The sequence below is a fragment of the Bufo bufo genome, chromosome 2 (assembly GCF_905171765.1).
Source record: "Bufo bufo chromosome 2, aBufBuf1.1, whole genome shotgun sequence".
NCBI lineage: Eukaryota > Metazoa > Chordata > Amphibia > Anura > Bufonidae > Bufo > Bufo bufo.
Window position 1 is genome coordinate 1223608 of NC_053390.1, and position 20646 is coordinate 1244253.

Consider the following 20646-nt stretch of genomic DNA (forward strand, 5'->3'; position numbering starts at 1 on the left):
AGGTTGTCACAGCCCCCCCCCCTGTTGATGACATCACTGATATAATGACATGTGATCAGACATGAGATCACACACCTTATACTACAGGAACATCTATTACTGCTGACAACCTGCCTGTATATCCTGTCTGAGAGGTAGTCACAGCCCCGCCCCCTGCTGATGACATCACTGATATAATGACATGTGATCAGACATGAGATCACACACCTTATACTACAGGAACATCTATTACTGCTGACAACCTGCCTGTATATCCTGTGTGAGAGGTTGTCACAGCCCCGCCCCCTGCTGATGACATCACTGATATAATGACATGTGATCAGACATGAGATCCACACCTTATACTACAGGAACATCTATTACTGCTGACAACCTGCCTGTATATCCTGTCTGAGAGGTTGTCACAGCCCCGCCCCCCGGCTGATGACATCACTGATATAATGACATGTGATCAGACATGAGATCCTCACACCTTATACTACAGGAACATCTATTACTGCTGACAACCTGCCTGTACATCATGTCTGAGAGGTTGTCACAGCCCCGCCCCCTGCTGATGACATCACTGATATAATGACATGTGATCAGCCATGAGATCCACACCCCTTATACTACAGGAACATCTATTACTGCTGACAACCTGCCTGTATATCCTGTCTGAGAGGTAGTCACAGCCCCGCCCCCTGCTGATGACATCACTGATATAATGACATGTGATCAGACATGAGATCCACACACATTATACTACAGGAACATCTATTACTGCTGACAACCTGCCTGTATAACCTGTCTGAGAGGTTGTCACAGCCCCGCCCCCTGCTGATGACATCACTGATTTAATGACATGTGATCAGACATGTGATCACACACCTTATACTACAGGAACATCTATTACTGCTGACAACCTGCCTGTACATCATGTGTGAGAGGTAGTCACAGCCCCGCCCCTTGCTGATGACATCACTGATATAATGACATGTGATCAGACATGAGATCACACACCTTATACTACAGGAACATCTATTACTGCTGACAACCTGCCTGTATATCCTGTCTGAGAGGTTGTCACAGCCCCGCCCCCTGCTGATGACATCACTGATATAATGACATGTGATCAGACATGAGATCACACACCTGATACTACAGGAACATCTATTACTGCTGACAACCTGCCTGTGTATCCTGTCTGAGAGGTTGTCAAAGCCCCGCCCCCTGCTGATGACATCACTGATATAATGACATGAGATCAGACATGAGATCACACACCTTATACTACAGGAACATCTATTACTGCTGACAACCTGCCTGTATATCCTGTCTGAGAGGTAGTCACAGCCCCGCCCCCTGCTGATGACATCACTGATATAATGACATGTGATCAGACATGAGGTCACACACCTTATACTACAGGAACATCTATTACTGCTGACAACCTGCCTGTATATCCTGTCTGAGAGGTAGTCACAGCCCCGCCCCCTGCTGATGACATCACTGATATAATGACATGTGATCAGACATGAGATCACACACCTTATACTACAGGAACATCTATTACTGCTGACAACCTGCCTGTATATCCTGTCTGAGAGGTAGTCACAGCCCCGCCCCCTGCTGATGACATCACTGATATAATGACATGTGATCAGACATGAGATCACACACCTTATACTACAGGAACATCTATTACTGCTGACAACCTGCCTGTATATCCTGTCTGAGAGGTAGTCACAGCCCCGCCCCCTGCTGATGACATCACTGATATAATGACATGTGATCAGACATGAGATCACACACCTTATACTACAGGAACATCTATTACTGCTGACAACCTGCCTGTATATCCTGTCTGAGAGGTAGTCACAGCTCGGCCCCCTGCTGATGACATCACTGATATAATGACATGTGATCAGACATGTGATCACACACCTTATACTACAGGAACATCTATTACTGCTGACAACCTGCCTGTATATCATGTCTGAGAGGTAGTCACAGCTCGGCCCCCTGCTGATGACATCACTGATATAATGACATGTGATCAGACATGTGATCACACACCTTATACTACAGGAACATCTATTACTGCTGACAACCTGCCTGTATATCCTGTCTGAGAGGTAGTCACAGCCCCGCCCCCTGCTGATGACATCACTGATATAATGACATGTGATCAGACATGAGATCACACACCTTATACTACAGGAACATCTATTACTGCTGACAACCTGCCTGTATATCCTGTCTGAGAGGTTGTCACAGCCCCGCCCCCTGCTGATGACATCACTGATATAATGACATGTGATCAGACATGAGATCACACACCCCTTATACTACAGGAACATCTATTACTGCTGACAACCTGCCTGTATATCCTGTCTGAGAGGTAGTCACAGCCCCGCCCCCTACTGATGACATCACTGATATAATGACATGTGATCAGACATGAGATCCACACCCCTTATACTAAAGGAACATCTATTACTGCTGACAACCTGCCTGTATATCCTGTGTGAGAGGTAGTCACAGCCCCGCCCCCTGCTGATGACATCACTGATATAATGACATGTGATCAGACATGAGATCACACCTTATACTACAGGAACATCTATTACTGCTGACAACCTGCCTGTATATCCTGTCTGAGAGGTAGTCACAGCCCCGCCCCCTGCTGATGACATCACTGATATAATGACATGTGATCAGACATGAGATCACACACCTTATACTACAGGAACATCTATTACTGCTGACAACCTGCCTGTATATCCTGTCTGAGAGGTAGTCACAGCTCGGCCCCCTGCTGATGACATCACTGATATAATGACATGTGATCAGACATGTGATCACACACCTTATACTACAGGAACATCTATTACTGCTGACAACCTGCCTGTATATCATGTCTGAGAGGTAGTCACAGCTCGGCCCCCTGCTGATGACATCACTGATATAATGACATGTGATCAGACATGTGATCACACACCTTATACTACAGGAACATCTATTACTGCTGACAACCTGCCTGTATATCCTGTCTGAGAGGTAGTCACAGCCCCGCCCCCTGCTGATGACATCACTGATATAATGACATGTGATCAGACATGAGATCACACACCTTATACTACAGGAACATCTATTACTGCTGACAACCTGCCTGTATATCCTGTCTGAGAGGTTGTCACAGCCCCGCCCCCTGCTGATGACATCACTGATATAATGACATGTGATCAGACATGAGATCACACACCCCTTATACTACAGGAACATCTATTACTGCTGACAACCTGCCTGTATATCCTGTCTGAGAGGTAGTCACAGCCCCGCCCCCTACTGATGACATCACTGATATAATGACATGTGATCAGACATGAGATCCACACCCCTTATACTAAAGGAACATCTATTACTGCTGACAACCTGCCTGTATATCCTGTGTGAGAGGTTGTCACAGCCCCGCCCCCTGCTGATGACATCACTGATATAATGACATGTGATCAGACATGAGATCACACACCCCTTATACTACAGGAACATCTATTACTGCTGACAACCTGCCTGTATATCCTGTCTGAGAGGTAGTCACAGCCCCGCCCCCTGCTGATGACATCACTGATATAATGACATGTGATCAGACATGAGATCACACCTTATACTACAGGAACATCTATTACTGCTGACAACCTGCCTGTATATCCTGTCTGAGAGGTAGTCACAGCCCCGCCCCCTGCTGATGACATGTGATCAGACATGAGATCCTCACACCTTATACTACAGGAACATCTATTACTGCTGACAACCTGCCTGTATATCCTGTCTGAGAGGTTGTCACAGCCCCGCCCCCTGCTGATGACATCACTGATATAATGACATGTGATCAGACATGAGATCACACACCCCTTATACTACAGGAACATCTATTACTGCTGACAACCTGCCTGTATATCCTGTCTGAGAGGTAGTCACAGCCCCGCCCCCTGCTGATGACATCACTGATATAATGACATGTGATCAGACATGAGATCACACCTTATACTACAGGAACATCTATTACTGCTGACAACCTGCCTGTATATCCTGTCTGAGAGGTAGTCACAGCCCCGCCCCCTGCTGATGACATGTGATCAGACATGAGATCCTCACACCTTATACTACAGGAACATCTATTACTGCTGACAACCTGCCTGTATATCCTGTCTGAGAGGTAGTCACAGCCCCGCCCCCTGCTGATGACATCACTGATATAATGACATGTGATCAGATATGAGATCACACTCCTTATACTACAGGAACATCTATTACTGCTGACAACCTGCCTGTATATCATGTCTGAGAGGTTGTCACAGCCCCGCCTCCTGCTGATGACATCACTGATATAATGACATGTGATCAGATATGAGATCACACTCCTTATACTACAGGAACATCTATTACTGCTGACAACCTGCCTGTGTATGCTGTCTGAGAGGTAGTCACAGCCCCGCCCCCTGCTGATGACATCACTGATATAATGACATGTGATCAGACATGAGATCACACACCTTATACTACAGGAACATCTATTACTGTTGACAACCTGCCCGTATATCCTGTCTGAGAGGTAGTCACAGCCCCGCCCCCTGCTGATGACATCACTGATATAATGACATGTGATCAGACATGAGATCACACACCTTATACTACAGGAACATCTATTACTGCTGACAACCTGCCTGTATATCATGTGTGAGAGGTAGTCACAGCCCCGCCCCCTGCTGATGACATCACTGATATAATGACATGTGATCAGACATGAGATCACACACCTTATACTACAGGAACATCTATTACTGCTGACAACCTGCCTGTATATCCTGTCTGAGAGGTTGTCACAGCCCCGCCCCCTGCTGATGACATCACTGATATAATGACATGTGATCAGACATGAGATCACACACCTTATACTACAGGAACATCTATTACTGCTGACAACCTGCCTGTATATCATGTGTGAGAGGTAGTCACAGCCCCGTCCCCTGCTGATGACATCACTGAACCCTGCACAGATCTCATAGATAAGATCTGGATGTTTTAGAGCCGCTCTTTAAAGCATTTGAGCGCCTGGAGGCTCCGGGGCCATAGTGTTCTCAGTGCCAGCATGCCTCCGGCAGCGTTATCGTGGCCCTCTTCTTGCTGGGGCCCCAGACGAGCAGCCTCTGTTATAATGAACAGCCTTTGTTACTAATAGGAACCGCACAGAACGATAGATGGGTCGAGGCCGGAGGCGCAGCATGCAGTGTTATCCAGTGTTGTATCCGGCCGGGGCGGGCAGCACTATCTGGGGCTTCCTTGTGTGTGGCGGTAATATTGGGCCTCGCTGTTGGTGTCTAGGGTTTTGGTTTGCAGATGTGTCCGGCCTCCTTCTCCCATTACTAGTCGCAGGGACGTGTTCAGACCTCAGACTGGAGGAATGCCCCCCAGGTCAGGACTCCAGGGGGTTAGATAAACAGCCAGTCACATTCTGCTCAGACACAGACAGACAGGTGCTGCAGACACACTGACCACGTCCACACAGCTCACCGCCAAAGTATGAGGCACCACAGGCTGCCGGGAAGAGGGGGCAGGGAGCTGCCAAACTCTGCAAGTAAATACTACATTCCTCCGGCCTGCACCTCAGAGGTTACGTCCCCTCCTCCTGCCGCTGCTCCAGACTGGACAGATACTGTACCAGGCTCTACCCGCACGTGTGAAATATGTGCTATCAAATGTCCTGGCACTGCACTGACTGGTATACTACCTCCATACAGTGCCCGCTATAATACCACCCTGCACTGCCCGCTATAATACCTCCATACAGTGCCCGGTATAATACCACCCTGCACTGCCCGGTATAATACCTCCCTGAACTGCCTGCTATAATACCTCCCTGCACTGCCCGGTATAATACCTCCATACAGTGCCCGCTATAATACCACCCTGCACTGCCCGGTATACTACCTCCATACAGTGCCCGGTATAATACCACCCTGCACTGCCCGCTATAATACCTCCATACAGTGCCCGCTATAATACCTCCATACAGTGCCCGCTATAATACCACCCTGCACTGCCTGCTATAATACCTCCCTGCACTGCCCGCTATAATACCTCCCTGCACTACCCGGTATAATACCTCACTGCACCGCCCTGGTTTAAAGTGTTACTGTACTGCCCCGTATAATGTGCTACAGCCTACTGCACTGCCCGGTATAATGTGTTACTGCACTGCCCGGTATAGAGTGTTACTGCACTGCCCGGTATAATGTGTTACTGAACTGCCTGGTATATTGTGTTACTGCACTGCCTGGTATATTGTGTTACTGCATTCCTCGGTATAATGTGGTACTCCACTGCCCGGTATCATGTCTCCAAGCACTTCCCAGTATAATATGTTACTGCACTGCTAAGTATATTGTGTTACTGCACTGCTCAATATAATGTGTTACTGCACTGCTAAGTATATTGTGTTACTGCACTGCCATGTATAATGTGTTACTGCACTGCTCAATATAATGTGTTACTGCACTGCTAAGTATATTGTGTTACTGCACTGCCATGTATAATGTGTTACTGCACTGCCCGCTATAATGCATTAATGCACTGCCCGGTATAATGTGTTACTGCACTGCCATGTATAATATGTTACTGCACTGCCCGCTATAATGCAGTAATGCACTGCCCGGTATAATGTGTTACTGCATTTCTCGGTATAATGTGGTACTCCACTGCCTGGTATCATGTCTCCCAGCACTTCCCAATATAATGTGTTACTGCACTGCCATGTATAATGTGTTACTGCACTGCCCAGTATCATGCCTCCCAGCAATGCTCGGTATAATGCATTACTGAACTACCCGGTATAATACCTCTCTGCACTGCAAGGTATAATACCTCCCTACACTTCCCGGTATAATGCCTCCCTGCAATGCCCGGTATAATACCTCCCTGCACCGCCCGGTATAATACCTCCCTACACTTCCCGGAATAATACCACCCTGCACTGCTGGGTATAATATCACCCTGCACTGCCCGTAATAATACCTCCCTGCACCGTCTAGTATAATACCTCCCTACACTACCCGGTACAATACCTTACTGCACCGCACAGTATAATACCTCCCTGCACTGCCCAGTATAATACCTCCCTACACTTCCCGGTATAATACCACCCTGCACTGCTCGGTATAATACCACCCTGCATTGCCCGGTATAATACCACCCTGCACTGCCCGGTATAATACCTCCCTGCACCGCCCAGTATAATACCTCCCTACACTACCAGGTATAATACCACCCTGCACTGCTCGGTATAATACCACCCTGCACTGCCCGGTATAATACCACCCTGCACCGCCCAGTATAATACCTCCCTGCACCGCCCAGTATAATACCTCCCTACACTACCAGGTATAATACCACCCTGCACTGCTCGGTATAATACCACCCTGCACTGCCCGGTATAATACCTCCCTGCACCGCCCAGTATAATACCTCCCTACACTACCCGGTATAATGCTTTGTATAATGTGTTACTGCACTGCCCGGTATAATGTGTTACTGCATTGCTCGGTATCATGCCTCCCAGTACTGCCCGGTATAATGTGTTACTGCACTGCCCAGTAAAATGTGTTACTGCACTGCCCAGTAAAATGTGTTACTGCACTGCCCGGTATAATGTGTTACTGCACTGCCCGGTATAATGTGTTACTGCACTGCCCGGTATAATGTGTTACTGCACTGCCCGGTATAATGTGTTTCTGCACTGCCCAGTATAATATCTTACTGCACTGCCCAGTATAATATGTTACTGCATTGCCAGTATAATATGTTACTGCACTGCCCAGTATAATATGTTACTGCATTGCCCAGTATAATATGTTACTGCATTGCCCAGTATAATATGTTACTGCACTGCCCGGTATAATATGTTACTGCACTGCCCGGTATAATATGTTACTGCACTGCCCGGTATCAGGCCTCCCTGCACTGCCCGGTATAATATGTTACTGCACTGCTCGGTATCATGCCTCCCTGCACTGCCCAGTATAATGTGTTACTGCACTGCCCGGTATAATGTGTTACTGCACTGCCCAGTATAATGTGTTACTGCATTGCCCGGTATAATGTGTTACTGCACTGCCCGGTATAATGTGTTTCTGCACTGCCCAGTATAATATCTTACTGCACTGCCCAGTATAATATGTTACTGCACTGCCCAGTATAATATCTTACTGCACTGCCCAGTATAATATCTTACTGCACTGCCCAGTATAATATGTTACTGCACTGCCCGGTATAATATGTTACTGCACTGCCCGGTATCAGGCCTCCCTGCACTGCCCGGTATAATGTGTTACTGCACTGCTCGGTATCATGCCTCCCTGCACTGCCCAGTATAATGTGTTACTGCACTGCCCGGTATATTGTGTTACTGCATTGCCCAGTATAATATGTTACTGCACTGCCCTGTATAATATGTTACTGCACTGCCCGGTATAATATGTTACTGCACTGCTCGGTATCATGCCTCCCTGCACTGCCCGTTATAATACCTCCCTGCACCGTCCAGTATAATACCTCCCTACACTACCCGGTATAATACCTCACTTGACCGCCCAGTATAATACCTCCCTGCACTGCCCAGTATAATACCTTCCTACACTTCCCGGTATAATACCACCCTGCACTGCTAGGTATAATACCACCCTGCACTGCCCGGTATAATACCACCCTGCACTGCCCGGTATAATACCTCCCTGCACCGCCCAGTATAATACCTCCCTACACTACTTGGTATAATGTCTTGTATAATGTGTTACTGCACTGCCCGGTATCATGCCTCCCAGCAATGCTCGGTATAATGTGTTACTGTATTGCTCGGTATAAAGTGTCACTGCACTGCCGGGTATAATGTGTTACTGCACTGCCCGGTATAATGTGTTACTGCATTGCTCGGTATCATGCCTCCCAGTACTGCCCGGTATAATGTGTTACTGCACTGCCCAGTAAAATGTGTTACTGCACTGCCCGGTATAATGTATTTCTGCACTGCCCAGTATAATATCTTACTGCACTGCCCAGTATAATATGTTACTGCATTGCCCAGTATAATATGTTACTGCACTGCCCGGTATAATGTGTTACTGCACTGCCCGGTATAATGTGTTACTGCATTGCTCGGTATCATGCCTCCCAGTACTGCCCGGTATAATGTGTTACTGCACTGCCCAGTAAAATGTGTTACTGCACTGCCCGGTATAATGTGTTACTGCACTGCCCGGTATAATGTGTTACTGCACTGCCCGGTATAATGTGTTACTGCACTGCCCGGTATAATGTGTTACTGCACTGCCCGGTATAATGTGTTACTGCACTGCCCGGTATAATGTGTTACTGCACTGCCCGGTATAATGTGTTTCTGCACTGCCCAGTATAATATCTTACTGCACTGCCCAGTATAATATGTTACTGCATTGCCCAGTATAATATGTTACTGCACTGCCCAGTATAATATGTTACTGCATTGCCCAGTATAATATGTTACTGCATTGCCCAGTATAATATGTTACTGCACTGCCCGGTATAATATGTTACTGCACTGCCCGGTATAATATGTTACTGCACTGCCCGGTATCAGGCCTCCCTGCACTGCCCGGTATAATATGTTACTGCACTGCTCGGTATCATGCCTCCCTGCACTGCCCAGTATAATGTGTTACTGCACTGCCCGGTATATTGTGTTACTGCATTGCCCAGTATAATATGTTACTGCACTGCCCAGTATAATATGTTACTGCACTGCCCGGTATAATATGTTACTGCATTGCCCAGTATAATATGTTACTGCACTGCCCGGTATAATATGTTACTGCATTGCCCAGTATAATATGTTACTGAATTGCCCAGTATAATATGTTACTGCACTGCCCTGTATAATATGTTACTGCACTGCCCAGTATAATATGTTACTGAATTGCCCAGTATAATATGTTACTGCACTGCCCTGTATATTATGTTACTGCACTACCCGGTATAATGTGTTACTGCACTGCCCGGTATAATATGTTACTGCACTGCCCAGTATAATATGTTACTGCACTGCCCGGTATAATATGTTACTGCACTGCCCGGTATCAGGCCTCCCTGCACTGCCCAGTATCAGGCCTCCCTGCACTGCCCGGTATCAGGCCTCCCTGCACTGCCCAGTATCAGGCCTCCCTGCACTGCCCGGTATCAGGCCTCCCTGCACTGCCCGGTATCAGGCCTCCCTGCACTGCCCGGTATCATGCCTCCCTGCACTGCCCGGTATCATGCCTCCCTGCACTGCCCGGTATCAGGCCTCCCTGCACTGCCCGGTATCAGGCCTCCCTGCACTGCCCGGTATCATGCCTCCCTGCACTGCCCGGTATCATGCCTCCCTGCACTGCCCGGTATCAGGCCTCCCTGCACTGCCCGGTATCAGGCCTCCCTGCACTGCCCGGTATCATGCCTGTGTCTCCTCCAGTAAGTGAGCAGCCTCCTTCCTAACTACTGGCTGTAACATCCTAGACCCGCCTTTAGGCAGAATACACCCATGAGATCACAGGGTCAAATCTATAATTTCTATAACACCATGATATTCTGCAGTGCTGAGCACCAGCACTACACTTCTCAAAATCAGAGTATCTACGGTACTGGTCATCTACTCTTCTACATACCACGGCAGATACAGAGGACATCACTTTTCCAACCAGAGCATTTACAGAGGACCTAACCACTCCGTATTAGAACATCTACTGAGGGCATTACTTGCAGTCACAAAATCTATTGATTTTCACATTCTGTACATCTACTAAGGACATCGCTTATCCTGACCAGAGTATCTACTGAGGACATTGTTTGTCCTGACCAGAACATCTACTGAGGACATTGCTTTTCCTGAACAGAACATCTTCTAGTGAGAATACTTCTCACATGCAGAACATCTACTGAGGAATGCACTTTTCCAGACCAGAACATCTACTGAGGACATCACTTATCCTTAACAGAACATCTACTGAGGACATCACTTCTCACACCCTGAACAGCTACTGATAATTTTCCATCTCCCAACCAGAATATCTACTGAGAACATTACACTTGACATCCAGAACATTTACTGAGGACATCACTATTCCCAACCAAAGTATCTACTGAGGACATCAATTCTCCCAACCAGAACATTTACTGAAAACATCACTTCTCACACCCAGATCAAGTGCCGAGGACTTCACGTCTCCCAATTAGAAAACCTACTTAGGATATCACTTCTCTCATCCAGAACATCTACTGACGATATCATGTCTCACAATCAGAACATCAAGTGAGGACATCATATCTCCTGACCTAAACATCTACTGTAGATATCACTTCTCACAACCATATCAAGTGAGGACATCAATTCTTCTGACCAAAACATCTACTAAGGACATCACTTATACTGAACAGAACATCTACTGAGGACATCAATTCTACCAACCAGAACATCTAGTTAGGCCACCATAGCTACTGATGACATAATTTGTCCTCACCAGATTATCTACTGATAATATAACTTCTCACATTTAGAACATCTATTAAGGCCATCACTTCTTCTAACCTGAACTTCTACTGATGAAAACACTTGTCATAACCAGAACAGCTACCGAGGACCTCACTTTTCCTGACCAGAATATCTACTGAAGACTTCATGTCTCTCAATCAAAATATCTACTGAGGATGTCACTTCTCCCAAAGCAAGTCACTAGTCAGACCACACACGGAGGACTGTGTACAGTTCTGAGCTTCTGTAAACAAGGCAGACATAGCAGAGCTGGAGAGGGTTCATAGGAGGGCAACTAAAGTAATAACTGGAATGGGCGGACTACAGGTCCCAGAAAGATTATCAAAATTAGGGTCATTCAGTTTAGAAAAAGGGGTGATCTAATAACATGGCACAAGGCCTATTCAAGGGACCAAACATTGACTTTTAGGATAGCTGCCTTACATCTGGTGGCATAAGTGGAAGAGCTTGTTAAGAGCTCATTTGCATCCCTTCCCTCCAAGAATTCCAGAGGAGCATGTATGGACTTGAGAAAGAGACCTGGCCATAGGAGGTTACAATCTATAATAGGAGATACAGGAGGAGGAGGAGGAGTAAGAGTCCTGACCATAGGAGCTTACAATCTATAAGAGGAGGAGTAAGAGTCCTGACCATAGGAGCTTACTATCAAAAAGAGAAGAATGGAGATACAAGAGGAGGAGTAAGAGTCCTGACCATAGGAGCTTACAATCTATAAGAGGAGGAGGAGAAAGAGTCCTGACCATAGGAGCTTACAATCTATAAGAGAAGGAGGAGAAAGAGTCCTGACCATAGGAGCTTACAATCTATAAGAGGAGGAGTAAGAGTCCTGACCATAGGAGCTTACTATCAAAAAGAGAAGAATGGAGATACAAGAGGAGGAGTAAGAGTCCTGACCATAGGAGCTTACAATCTATAAGAGGAGATACAAGAGGAGGAGTAAGAGTCCTGACCATAGGAGCTTACAATCTATAAGAGGAGATACAAGAGGAGGAGTAAGAGTCCTGACCATAGGAGCTTACAATCTATAAGAGGAGATATAAGAGAAGGAGAGAGAGTCCTGACCATAGGAGCTTACTATCTATAAGAGGAGATACAAGAGGAGGGGGAGGAGTACGAGTCCTGACCATAGGAGCTTACAATCTATAAGAGGAGATACAAGAGGGAGGGGGAATAAGAGTCCTGATCCTAAGAGCTTACAATCTATAAGAGGAGATACAAGAGGAGGAGGAGTAAGAGTCCTGACCATAGGAGCTTACAATCTATAAGAGGAGATATAAGAGAAGGAGAGAGAGTCCTGACCATAGGAGCTTACAATCTATAAGAGGAGGAGTAAGAGTCCTGACCATAGGAGCTTACTATCAATAAGAGGAGAATGGAGATACAAGAGGAGGAGTAAGAGTCCTGACCATAGGAGCTTACAATCTATAAGAGGAGATACAAGAGGAGGAGTAAGAGTCCTGACCATAGGAGCTTACAATCTATAAGAGAAGGAGGAGAAAGAGTCCTGACCATAGGAGCTTACAATCTATAGGAGGAGTAAGAGTCCTGACCATAGGAGCTTACAATCTATAAGAGGAGATACAAGAGGGAGGGGGAATAAGAGTCCTGATCCTAAGAGCTTACAATCTATAAAAGGAGATACAAGAGGAGGAGGAGTAAGAGTCCTGACCATAGGAGCTTACAATCTATAGGAGGAGGAGGAGTAAGAGTCCTGACCATAGGAGCTTACAATCTATAAGAGGAGATACAAGAGGAGGAGGAAGAGTCCTGACCATAGGAGCTTACAATCTATAAGAGAAGATACAAGAGGAGGAGGAAGAGTCCTGACCATAAGAGCTTACAATCTATAAGAGGAGATACAAGAGGAGGAGGAGTACGAGTCCTGACCATAGGAGCTTACAATCTATAGGAGGAGGAGGAGTAAGAGTCCTGACCATAGGAGCTTACAATCTATAAGAGGAGATACAAGAGGAGGAGGAAGAGTCCTGACCATAGGAGCTTACAATCTATAAGAGGAGATACAAGAGGAGGAGGAGTACGAGTCCTGACCATAGGAGCTTACAATCTATAAGAGGAGATACAAGAGGAGGAGTAAGAGTCCTGACCATAGGAGCTTACAATCTATAAGAGAAGACACAAGAGGAGGAGGAGAAAGAGTCCTGACCATAGGAGCTTACAATCTATAAGGGGAGATACAAGAGGAGGGGGAGGAATAAGAGTTCTGAACATAGGAGCTTACAATCTATTAGGAACCAGTTGAGATACAAGAGGTACGGGAGGTGCTGAGAGTCTATCACATCTACAAATTATAGATACATGAATGGTTTACAATGCATAAATAGAGGGGGGTCACCTCCTTCCCTCTATAGTGGAGCTCATATCTCAACCACAAGAGATATCTGAGCATCACTGGCATCATCTGATGTCGAGGGAGAAGTTATTCAGGTCATCATTATCACTCATCATTCCGCAGATAATGCCACATAAGGTTTTACGTAAGAATAGTTCCATGGATTTCATCTCAATACACCCATCTCTAGAATTAGCCTCATCATACAGAAAGCCTCTGCTCAAAAGTTAATTTACAGCAACAGATATTGATTCTTGGATCATGTAAGCGACCATACATAACATGACCGTCAAGGGTCTCAGGACACAACCAGCAAGATCACAAGACGAGTGGCCATGGACTGATACCGAATTATCTACAAACATGTACATCACCCATATTGCCTGCAAAGATTTACATCATCACAAGAAGAGCCACCATAGACCATGGACTGGTACCAGAATCTACAAACATGTACATCACACGATTCATCACAGACCATGAATGGTACCATATTGTGTGCAAAGATTTACATCATCACAAGGTGAGCCACCATAGACCATGGACTGGTACCAGAATCTACAAACATGTACATCATATAATAAGCAACCATAGACCACGGACTGGTACCAGATTATCTACAAACATTTCAATAACATCATGATCCACCATAGACCATGAATGGTACCATATTGTCTGCAAAGAGTTACATCATCACAAGATGAGCCACCATAGACCATGGACTGGTACCAGAATCTACAAACATGTACATCATATAATAAGCAACCATAGACCACGGACTGGTACCAGATTATCTACAAACATTTCAATAACATCATGATCCACCATAGACCATGAATGGTACCATATTGTCTGCAAAGAGTTACATCATCACAAGATGAGCCACCATAGACCATGGACTGGTACCAGAATCTACAAACATGTACATCATATAATAAGCAACCATAGACCACGGACTGGTACCAGATTATCTACAAACATTTCAATAACATCATGATCCACCATAGACCATGAATGGTACCATATTGTCTGCAAAGAGTTACATCATCACAAGATGAGCCACTATAGACCATGGACTGGTACCAGATTATCTACAAACATGTACATCATATGATGAGCCACCACAGACCATTAACGGTATTATACTGCCTGCAAAGATTTACATCATCACATGATGAGTCACCATAGACCACGGACTGGTACCAGATTATCTACAAACATTTCAATCACATCATGACCAAACATAGACCATGAATGGTACCATATTGTCTGCAAAGATTTACATCATCACAAGGTGATCCACCATAAACCAAGGACTGGTAGCAGATTATCTACAAACCTACAATACCAAGATGATAATCATCAACACAAACATGTACATCATCACAACACAAGCCAACATAAACAATGGACTGGTATCAGATTGCCTACAAACACGTACATCACAAGATGAGCCACCATAATCTATGGACTGGTACCATATTATCTACAAGCCTGAACATCATCACAACATGATTCACCATAGACAATGGACTGATGCCATATTATATACAAACTTGTACATTACAAGACAAACTACTATAGACCATGGACTAGTACCAGATTATCTACAAACCTGTACATCACAAGATGATCCACCATAGACCATGGACTGGTATCAGATTGTCTACAAGCAGGTACATCACAACATGATCCACCATCGACCAAGGACTGGTACTAGATTATCTACAAACATGTACATCACAAGATGATCCACCATAGACCATGGACTAGTACCAGATTATCTACAAACCTGTACATCACAAGATGATCCACCATAGACCATGGACTGGTATCAGATTGTCTACAAGCAGGTACATCACAACATGATCCACCATCGACCAAGGACTGGTACTAGATTATCTACAAACATGTACATCACAAGATGATCCACCATAGACCATGGACTACTACCAGATTATCTACAAACCTGTACATCACAAGATGATCCACCATAGACCATGGACTGGTATCAGATTGTCTACAAGCAGGTACATCACAACATGATCGACCATGGACTGCTACCATATTATCTACAAACCCAGGGGTGTAGCTAAAAGCTCATGGGCCCTGGTGCAAGAGTTCAGCTTGGGCCCCCGTCCCTCAGTGCTTGTTGGCAAGGGGCAGGGGAGCACATATCCTTCCTGATGCCTGAGGCAAACATTGAAAGGGCACCCCCTCATGCCAAATTCTTAACCTAACCCCTTCCCTCCAGCCAGAGTTGTAAATTGACCAGTATGCACTTTCTATAATGCCAGTGTCTTATGTGGCACAAGGGTCTTTGGGCCCCCTCAGGCTCCTGGGCCCGGTAGCAACTGCTACCTCTGCACCCCCTATAGCTACTCCCCTGTACAAACCTGTATATCATCACAACATGATCCACCATTGACCAAGGACTGGTACCAGATTATCTACAAACATGTACATCACAAGATGATCCACCATAGACCATGGACTAGTACCAGATTATCTACAAACCTGTACATCACAAGATAATCTGGTACTAGTCCATGGTCTATGGTGGATCATCTTGTGATGTACAGGTTTGTAGATAATCTGGTACTAGTCCATGGTCTATGGTGGATCATCTTGTGATGTACAGGTTTGTAGATAATCTGGTACTAGTCCATGGTCTATGGTGGATCATCTTGTGATGTACAGGTTTGTAGATAATCTGGTACTAGTCCATGGTCTATGGTGGATCATCTACAAACCTGTACATCACAAGATGATCCACCATAGACCATGGACTAGTACCAGATTATCTACAAACCTGTACATCACAAGATGATCCACCATAGACCATGGACTGGTATTAGGTTGTCTACAAACAGGTACATTACAACATGATGCACCGTCGACCATGGACTGGTACCATATTATCTACAACCCTGAACATCATCACATGATCCACCATAGACCATGGACTAGTACCAGATTATCTACAAACCTGTACATCACAAGATGATCCACCATAGACCATGGACTGGTATCAGGTTGTCTACAAACAGGTACATTACAACATGATGCACCGTCGACCATGGACTGCTACCATATTATCTACAAACCTGAACATCATCACATGATCCACCATAGACAATGGACTGATGCCATATTATATACAAACTTTTACATTACAAGACAAACTACTATAGACCATGGACTAGGAGCAGATTATCTACAAACCAGTACATCACAAGATGATCCACCATGGACCATGGACTGGTATCAGATTGACTACAAACAGGTACATCACAACATGATCCACTATCGACCATGGACTGGCACCTCCACCATCGACCAAGGACTGGTACCAGATTATCTACAAACATGTACATCATCACAAGTAATAATCATGTCACCATAAAGGCAACTAAACATGTAATAATAGTAATAAATCAGATCTCTGGGGAGAAACTGAGCCACTTCAGAGGGGACTTACCTCGTCCATTGCTCCGAATGAATTGTATGACACTGGCCACATCATTATCCTCCGGATACATCTGGTATCGCACAGTTAGATTACTGAACTCCTTGTCCAGGGCCCAGAAAACCCCCTCAATGATGAAGTAATGTGGCCGGTCATCCTTTTTTACATCATGGTAAACGAGGGCTGCACGGGAGCTCCAGTTGAAATGATCATGAAGGTGGGAAACAAACTCTCCAAGCTTGTTTGCAGTTGGTCCGGTCCTCACGGTCGTGTTGTATTGATCATCATCTGGTTTAAATCCAAAGGCCAAAGCACCAGCAGTTATAAGGGGGAGGCGCCAGTGAGCAGCAAAGCGGGCAACAGAGGCAGCAGGGTATACACACCCTGGACCAAATAGCACATCAGGGTTGTGGTAGAGCCTCAGGTCCACAGCCTTGAGAGGAGCCACATATTCCGAGCAGGCCCCATCAAGTTCGGAGTTGGCAAAGACTGTCTTGATGTGGTACCCGGGCAGTAGCTGAAGTTCATTCTGTGCTTTTTCCACTGCCATGCGCAGAGCAGGAGACACACGGGGCCATGACCAGGCATAACGCAGGTTGCTCTCCGGTAGGACCACAGCCAATGTCAATGTGCGGTTCATAGAGGGGTTCTGACGTGTGCACAGTGGACAGAAGCACAGCAAAAGAAAGAAGATAAAGGTAGCCAGAGTGGTGAATCTCAGTACAGGGCTGCACTCCAACATGGGCATCATAACATCAATGACCAGGTCGTCTCTTTGGCTAGCGAACACACGTCTCATGTTCACGTATGTACATGGGCCATAACCTTCACACCCAAAGGTAACGTCAGCCTGGGCCTCCCCTGGGCAGACAGGACAGGACTACAGTACACAGCTATCCCAGAGCTATAAGACAACTCTCCTCCTACTTCACAACCCCCCTTCACCTCTCATCCAGATGTCATACCACAAGCCCAGGGAGAGACAGCTCAAGGAGAGGGGGACAACTCCCCCTGCAGGATCTCTGTAGCTATGACAGTCAGGAGCATTGTACCCTGAAATGTTATCTGCAGCTTCGTAACAGCCTAAAAACAGATCTCCTAATCTCTATATGTGCTTGTTGGAATCCGCATGCCATGGAGAGAAGAGGACGTCTATAGGGCTGACCCTATAGAATCTGTAGGTTCGGGGCGAGGTCTCCTGTGAGCGCAGTGACATGATCCATTTGCTGCCATCTGTCACTGAAGGGATCTGAGCTATGTGCATCCATCTCTTCTGAGCCAGACCTTGAAAATACTTTACTGCATGACTTCCCAAAAAATGTACTGAGGGGGTAACACAATTTACTGCACACAAGTCTATAAATGTGACCGAGGAGCCAGTGTGAACAGAGGCCACTGCCGCCAGATCATGGCTCGGCCTCTGCACATGCTCCAAGCAGGGAAAGCCAAGAAACATATGACGATGGAGGATGACTACATAGATTGTGACCAGAAAGTGGCCATCACCTGAGGTCTGTGGTATTGGGCTGCCTCCTCCCTCCAGCACTGTGTGCAATCACTGCACCATGCCAATTATCTGCAAGGCCCAGACACCGGTGGCAGCATATTGTCATCTCTGGAGGCTGTGACTATCTGGTGTCAGGGTGAACCCAGGCGAGGGAGGATACGACACAGAGATCCGGAGCCGCTCTAGTGTCACACACACAGATGGAACCTGAAGCTAGTGTTCCCAAAAGCAAAATCTGTACCAGGGTCCCCACCCACCATGTGCCAGTTCTTATGATACTGGTGTGCTCTCTGACCCTGGGCCCGGGTTTGAATGCTACCATTGCACCTCTCCAGCTACGCCACTGGCCAGACAGTGGACCATCGGTGGAATACTGCTAACAGATTACCTCCCCCATGAACAATCCCATTACTGCTGCCGGGGAAAGAGCCTGTGCAGTGTAAAGCTGCCCCCTGCCGTCCAACGGTGGCATCACTGCACTGCCAGAACCCTGGGAGGACCTTACACCCAAGCTTCAGAAAGGGACAATGCACAATGTTCACATCGACAAGTTGGACAGAGGAGCAGAAAGGGCAAAATCTGGAGGAAAAGAGACAAAGGGGGCAGAATCAGAGGAAGGAGCAGAGGAATCAGGGAAGAATCCAAGAGCAAAGAGGTGAAAGGGGCACAATCTGGAGGAAAAGAGACAAAGGGGCAGAATCAGAGGAAGGAGCAGAGGCATCAGGGAAGAATCCAAGAGGAAAGAGGTGAAAGGGGCACAATCTGGAGGAAAAGAGACAAAGGGGCAGAATCAGAGGAAGAAGCAGAGGCATCAGGGAAGAATCCAAGAGGAAAGAGGCAGAAAGGGCAAAATCTGGAGGAAAAGAGACAAAGGGGCAGAATCAGAGGAAGGAGCAGAGGCATCAGGGAAGAATCCAAGAGGAAAGAGGTGAAAGGGGCACAATCTGGAGGAAAAGAGACAAAGGGGCAGAATCAGAGGAAGGAGCAGAGGCATCAGGGAAGAATCCAAGAGGAAAGAGGTGAAAGGGGCACAATCTGGAGGAAAAGAGACAAAGGGGCAGAATCAGAGGAAGGAGCAGAGGCATCAGGGAAGAATCCAAGAGGAAAGAGGTGAAAGGGGCACAATCTGGAGGAAAAGAGACAAAGGGGCAGAATCAGAGGAAGGAGCAGAGGCATCAGGGAAGAATCCAAGAGGAAAGAGGTGAAAGGGGCACAATCTGGAGGAAAAGAGACAAAGGGGCAGAATCAGAGGAAGGAGCAGAGGCATCAGGGAAGAATCCAAGAGCAAAGAGGTGAAAGGAGCACAATCTGGAGGAAAAGAGACAAAGGGGGCAGAATCAGAGGAAGGAGCGGAGGCATCAGGGAAGAATCCAAGAGGAAAGAGGTGAAAGGGGCACAATCTGGAGGAAAAGAGACAAAGTGGCAGAATCAGAGGAAGGAGCGGAGGCATCAGGGAAGAATCCAAGAGGAAAGAAGTGAATGGGGCACAATCTGGAGGAAAAGAGACAAATGGGGCAGAATCAGAGGAGGGAGCAGAGGCATCAGGGAAGAATCCAAGAGGAAAGAGGTGAAAGGGGCACAATCTGGAGGAAAAGAAACAAAGGGGGCAGAATCAGAGGAAGGAGCAGAGGAATCAGGGAAGAATCCAAGAGGAAAGAGGTGAAAGGGGCACAATCTGGAGGAAAAGAGACAAAAGGGGCAGAATCAGAGGAAGGAGCAGAGGA

The 20646-nt window shown here is 46.4% G+C and overlaps 1 protein-coding gene across 1 annotated transcript in view; it reads right to left on the reverse strand.

The window, feature by feature from the left end:
• The window catches only part of NPR2 (natriuretic peptide receptor 2), a 239603-nt gene extending 221313 nt beyond the window's left edge, over nt 1-18290 (reverse strand). Inside the window, exon 1 of the mRNA XM_040420641.1 lies at nt 17428-18290. Within this exon, the coding sequence (XP_040276575.1) occupies nt 17428-18214 (787 nt within the window). The 5' untranslated portion in view covers nt 18215-18290. The remainder of the gene's footprint in view (nt 1-17427) is intronic.
• Between the last annotated feature and the right edge of the window lie 2356 nt (nt 18291-20646).